General features: G+C 55.7%; 1 protein-coding gene across 2 annotated transcripts; it reads right to left on the bottom strand.

Moving 5' to 3' along the window:
• Positions 1–1,252: 1,252 nt before the first annotated feature.
• Positions 1,253–4,711, bottom strand: AEN (apoptosis enhancing nuclease). 2 transcript variants are annotated; one of them, XM_079318278.1, is made up of 4 exons: positions 4,603–4,711; positions 3,492–4,147; positions 3,006–3,206; positions 1,253–2,643 (listed from the first exon to the last, which is right to left on the bottom strand). In XM_079318278.1, exons 1-4 carry the CDS (start codon positions 4,652–4,654, stop codon positions 2,440–2,442), a joined length of 1,113 nt encoding a protein of 370 aa, XP_079174404.1. In that variant the 5' UTR covers positions 4,655–4,711; the 3' UTR covers positions 1,253–2,439. The 2 variants fall into 2 exon arrangements, with proteins under 2 accessions (XP_079174404.1, XP_079174403.1); XM_079318277.1 differs by having other exon boundaries at positions 3,492–4,150; positions 4,603–4,664.
• Positions 4,712–5,887: the final 1,176 nt, after the last annotated feature.

Raw genomic sequence — 5,887 nt, 5'->3', positions numbered from 1 at the left:
TGCAAGGGTGCAGAGCTTTCACCTTTCCTACAGCTTCCCTTCCCTTCTGCCACCCTGGGGGAAGGTGAAGATGGCAGAGAGGAGGAAACAGACCTGCACCAGCTGTGCTTCTCCTGCACCCCTCTGTGTGCCCTGTGGGGCTCAGGTCCTGCTGACATTGCACAGCTCAGCTGAGCTGCACCCTGAGGCTGGCACAGAGTGCTGCTGGCCCTGTTTTACAGCTTGCTGCATCAGGAACACACCTGGGACAAACTGGAGCAAGCAGGATTTAAAGGCTTACCATGGGGCCACCTTTCCTGTCCAGACCACAAACTCATGGCAGAGCACAGGTTATTTTATCTGTTGAAGGATGGTTGTATTTGGACCACTTTGAGGACAAAGATTTTCAGACGTGTCTGACACATTTCAAAGCATTTCTGAGCTGTTCCTGGCTTCCTCTGCCAGGCAGGGAGTCAAGATGGGAAGTGCAAGATGTGCCTGGTAATGGCACTGATGTGTGCGTCAGGTGTGTCTACATCACCCTGCTGCCTTGGCCACTTCCCAAGGCTGGGGCTGAGCTCTCCTTACCTTCCACTGGCTGCTGGGAAGAGCCTGGGACAGTCTAGCCTGGTTGACAGGGTCATGGATTCCACTCCAGTGCTGGCTGCTGTACCCACTGTGCTGCACCAGGCTCCCCAAAGTCCCCGGGGTGCTGGCAGCCCTTCAGCCTGCTCTGCCACCTCCCATCTCACAGCCCAGGCACTGGGACTGTGCTCAAGGGATGCACCCGAGGGCTGCTGTTATGGCATGTGGCAAAAAAATATCAATTTTCTATAAGAATGGCTGTTCAGTTCCCTGGTGAATCAGGTAACTCCCCGTGTCCAGCCCCAAACCCCTTTCTGGTGCTCACACACCTAGCTGGGGCACATTTCTGCAGCCACAGGTCACCTACAGGCACAGTCACTGCAGATGAGCACTAACCCTGTCCCCACACCATGACAGCAGCCCATGCTCACATTCCCACAATGATCCTGCTCCCAGACCCTGGGCTCTGGCTGAGCCCATCCCCTGCTCCTCCTACCTTCACAGGGGTGTCCCCAGAGCAGAAGGGACAAGCCTGTGCCCCAAGGAACTACCTACTCCAGCCACTCAAAGCACCTTTTCCAGTTGCAGGTGGGTTTGAAGTCCTAGAAACTGTCATGGTATTTGGGCAGCCCTGCCCTCTCCCTCCTGGAGAACTGCCAGACCAAATCATGCAGAATATACACAAGGGTTTTAGCCAGAAGAGTTTTTAATTCAGAATTGGACAATTATGTGAATCATTTATTTAAAATGAAGTGCATTCTGTGCTCTTGTCCAGGCTGGACATTGATTAGGTACAGACTTTCCTCTTGAACTTCATTGTACAGTTGGATCCCTATAAATCTATGGGGCCTGATGGGATTCATTCAAGAGTCTTCAAAGAGCTGCTGATGTCATTACAGAGCTGCTCAACTATTTTTGACCAGTTTTGGAAATCCTAGCTGACTGAAGGCTGGCAAATGTTGCCTGATTTTGAAGGGCAAGAAGGATGCTGGAAACTGCAGCCTGTCAGTCTCACTTCACCGACAGGTAAAACCATGGAAAATATTTTTCTGGGAGGTATTGAAAAACACTTGGAGCACAATGCAGTCATTGGTCACAGCCAGCATGGCTTCTTGAGGGCAAAGTCCTGCTCATTGAACCTGATTTCCTTCTACAACAGGGTACCCACCCAGATGATCAAGGGACATCAGGTGATGAAATCTTTTTGGACTTAAGCAAAGCTTTTGACACTGTCTCTCCAGTACCCTTCTTGACAAAATATTCAGCTGGAGCTGAGCACTGGAACAGTTCCCCAGGGAAGTGATCACAGCACTAAGCATGTCTGAATTCAAGGAGTTTTTGGACAAAGCCCTCAGGCACATGGTGGGATTCTTTGGGTGTCCTGTGCAGGGCCAGGTGTTGGACTCAGTGATGCTGATGGATCCCTTCCAACTCAGCACATTCTATGATTCTATGAAAGTGAGGAGCAAACTGGTTATTTACTGGCCCAGATGGTTTACAGCCTTTGGGTATCAGCAAAGCACCTCAGTCCATCCACAGGAAAACTTTCCCTGTGCTGTCTGGGAGGAGGACAACCCCACAGAAGGCATGGAGGGTGTTGGTAGCCCCCATTCCATGCCCACAGAGGCTCCTCCAGGCAGACACAGGACCCTGCTCATCCCCAAGTGACAGATGAACACGGCACAGTCACAGCTCAGGGCTGCACACAGCATTTCTGGGAGACTGCTTGTGTCCAGGTGTCACCATGTCTCCATCCCTGAGCAGGGCTGGGTGCTGAGCACAAGCCCCAGGGGAGGAGGTCAGCAGTCACCTCCACCTTTGAAAGCTGAAGGCAGCAGGATGGCCCAGAACACATGGAGGAGATGCTGTGCCCTGTCACAGGCTGCTTGCCATCAGCTCACTGGGCCAGTACTGGTCATCCAGGTACTGGCTGCTGTCTGCAGCAGGGTCTGTGACAGGGCTGGGGGGCCGGGGGGGCAGGCTGTGGGCCAGCTCCTTCTCCCACTGCACCTCCACCAGTCTGTACAGCTCCATGGCTGTCTGAGCGTCCTCCACCGATGAGTGACCATGGCGGCCAACCTGAGAAAAGGGCAAAAAGCCTCATTAGATAAAAGGGGCAGCAAAAGTAGCACAGGACACTGCTTACTTGGAAGGACACAAGTGCTGGAGAGACAGCAAAAGTTTGATGTAGCCAAGGCCATACAGGTATCTCTCCCACCCTTTCTGGAGGGCACAGATCCTGTGATTTTTTACTGAGATGCTTAATGGTCAGTGTGGGAGGTCCTGAGCTCTCCCAGCTTTTTTACAGCCAGGAGCACTGGGTGAACAAGGTTCATGTCCACATCACAGAGAACACACATGGAGGTGGGACGACCAAACTGACCACACACGTTCATAGCTAACCCAGGGTTGTTTCCCATCTCAGGGTTCCTGGTGCTTACCTGGATCTTTTTATGGAGCAAGTGCATGGCCAAGTTCTTCAGGGAGACATTGGCTCTTACAGGCAGCCCTGCCCTCTTTTTCAGCTCAGGGCTCTGACTGGTGTCTCGAGTCCTGTCTTTCGGGTGGAAGTACTTCAGGGCTTGGAAGTCATTGTGGATGGCGTGTCCTACCACAATCTTGTCTTTCAAGATCTTCAGGATCTGGAAGAGTCACAGAGGGTTATACAGACACTGCAATGAAAGAAATACCAAGCATAAAACAAGCCATTTTGTATTTAATTCAGCTCCTTGGCTTCTAGGTTTTAGGTTCCCAGAAAGAATAACAAACAAACAAACCAACCCACTGCACAGCTTCAGAGGCTCCCATTCTGTGTTGTGCCTCTGCCTCACAGCAGCCTAGCACAGGCCACCAAGAATCCCAATTTATATCTGAGAGATAACAGAGGTTTTTTGACTTTTTTTTTTTTTAATTTCTTTTTTCCTGACCTCTGCCTGGGCAGCCTTGAAGGGAATTGCATTCTGCATGTGCCGCTTGGTGATACCGCTCCAGCGCGTGCGGTAATCCACGACGGGCAGCTCGGGCCGGACGTACTTGTCATAGATGACATCCCCCTCGTAGTTCACCACGGAGCACCGTGCCAGCTCGCTCAGCTTCCCCTGGGGACCCGTGCCCACCATCTCACAGTCGATGGCCACGTACTTGCCCGGGCGCAGCACTGGCGAGGATGTCCGAACCCTCTGGGAGCTGCCGCTCCCCTGGGACAGCAGCACGGAGTGGTGCCTGGCTATGCTGTCCGGAGAGGCAGATGGAGACAGGCACGAGGATGCATTCTGTTTGGGCTTGGGGACCTTGTCACAGCGTGGTGCCGTGGTGCCATCTACCTTGGTGAGTGTAGTGTGTGCCTCCAGCCCTGCCTTTGGGGTCTGAGTGCCCAGGCGCCCATGGGGGCTCAGCAGCCCCTTCTGCTCCAGCACCGCCCGGCGCTCCATGAACCGCTGGTGCTTGCGGCTCCTCTTCTTGCTGCGGCCCTGCGGCGAGCTGGGGCCCTTCGGGGGCTGAGCGCTGCCCCCCGCTCCGGGGACATGGGTGCCCTGGGGGGCGGGCAGCAGCGGGGTCATCTGTCCTTTGCCTGGCGGCATTCCTGCTGGAGGTGCACAGGGGGCGTGAGTGCCATGCGGGGCCCACGCTGCCCTGCCAGAAAAGGAGGCGCACAGCCCAGGGCAACCCGCCCCCCTGCGGGTGGCACAGCCAGGAGCCATGGGGCGAGGCAAGGGGGGAGGGGACACGGACACACTGCCACACCCTGTCCCCACGCCTTCACCCCCCTCCTGCCCGGCCCCACACCGCCCCATTCCCGATCCCAGGGCCCTGCACACCCCCTGAGCGATCCGCAGCCCCCTGCCCACCCCATACCGCCCTGTCCCCCCCATTCCGCACTCCCTAGGGCCCTGTCTGCCCACGACCCGGGCCCTCTCTGCGTCGCCGCAGGCCGCAGCTCGCTGCCCGCCCCGTTACCCATCCCCAGACCCTGCCGGCCCCCCCAGCCCTTGTGCCACCCCCGTGCCACCCCCGGTGTCCCGGTGTCCCGGTGCTGACCGCTCCTGCCGCCGCTCACACGTGTGCGGCCCGGAAGCCGCCGCGCGCACATGCCCGGGCAAGTTCCGCCGTGAACACGCCCCCTGCTGCCCCATTGGCTGCGCTGAGCGGCTCATTTGCATACGGGGCGGGGCTTTGCCGCCCCGGCGCGGGGTGTCGGGGATTTGGGGTTGCGGTTTTTTTAGGAATCCCGGATCCTCACGCCTGGAGCTGCCAGCCCGGACTGGTGATGCTCAGGGCTTCAATCTCTGCCCCTGGTAGAAGGGCACCCTCCGTGCTGGTGGGTTTGGGGTGGGATGCTCGGAGCGCAGCCGGGCACGGGTGTGCTGCAGTTTTCCCGTGTGATTCCTGACCCTGTGAGCGTTCTTTCATCCTGCGGGTGGGGTGGGCTGGAGCACGGCAGCTTGGGGTTTGCATCCTCCAGGCTCTCCCAGGATGCTGCCCGGGGCCAAGGGGCGCAGCTCGGGCTGGGGCAGGGTTGAAGGTGGGGTTTCAGACCAGCCTCTCGTTGCTTCGCTCTCAAAGCTCACAAAAGCAATGTCCGAGGTGGTCAGAAGAGGAGAAGGGCCGCAGGCAGCCCCAGCCACCCACTTTTCCCGTGCATTCAGCATCGCTGCAGAGGCCCCGTGCCCTAGGGCAGACTGTGACTTGTTGTGGTGGGATGAGCCATACAACAACAAAATCACTAGTCTTCCACAGGGAACCAGGCACCGTGTCCATCCTCATCCCTCTGGGCTTGCTGGGAGTGTTCCCTCTCCCTGCTGCCTGTGGAGTTCACAGGGATGCAGGACAAGTGTTTTCACACTCCACCGTTCTTCCTTCCCATCACCCATTAGCTTCTCTAGCCTGGTCAGAAAGGAAAGATTTACATTACCCTGTGGCTCATATTTTTCATATTTCTTTTCTGTTTTTCTTTTGGTCAGTAAACCTCTTCCTCAAATCAGCTGCTCCATGTTTTGCAATTCTTGCTTCCATCCCTGCTGTTCAGCTAATTAATCTCCCTTTAATGAGAGTCATTCAAGTGTCTCACAATATCTTGCTAGGGAGTCCTGTCAGGTCTCTATGTAGAAATTTATACTATTTTCTGGTGTTTTTGATGAAACTGTGCATTACAGCTCTTGGAGATTGTTCATTTCATATTCCTGGGCCTCTTCACCCTGTTTTTCTCCCTGTAAATGAGGTGTGAGCTCACTATCATCACACAAGTGGGAGCAAACTCGAGCCTTGCTGTGAGGGACATGGGCTTGCATTTCTCCTCCAGCTCTGGGTGGATAAGGAGGTGGTG

The sequence above is a fragment of the Erithacus rubecula genome, assembly GCF_903797595.1.
Source record: "Erithacus rubecula genome assembly, chromosome: 14".
Lineage (NCBI taxonomy): Eukaryota > Metazoa > Chordata > Aves > Passeriformes > Muscicapidae > Erithacus > Erithacus rubecula.
Note: the sequence above shows the minus strand (reverse complement) of the source record. Positions and strands in the feature narration are given on the sequence as shown.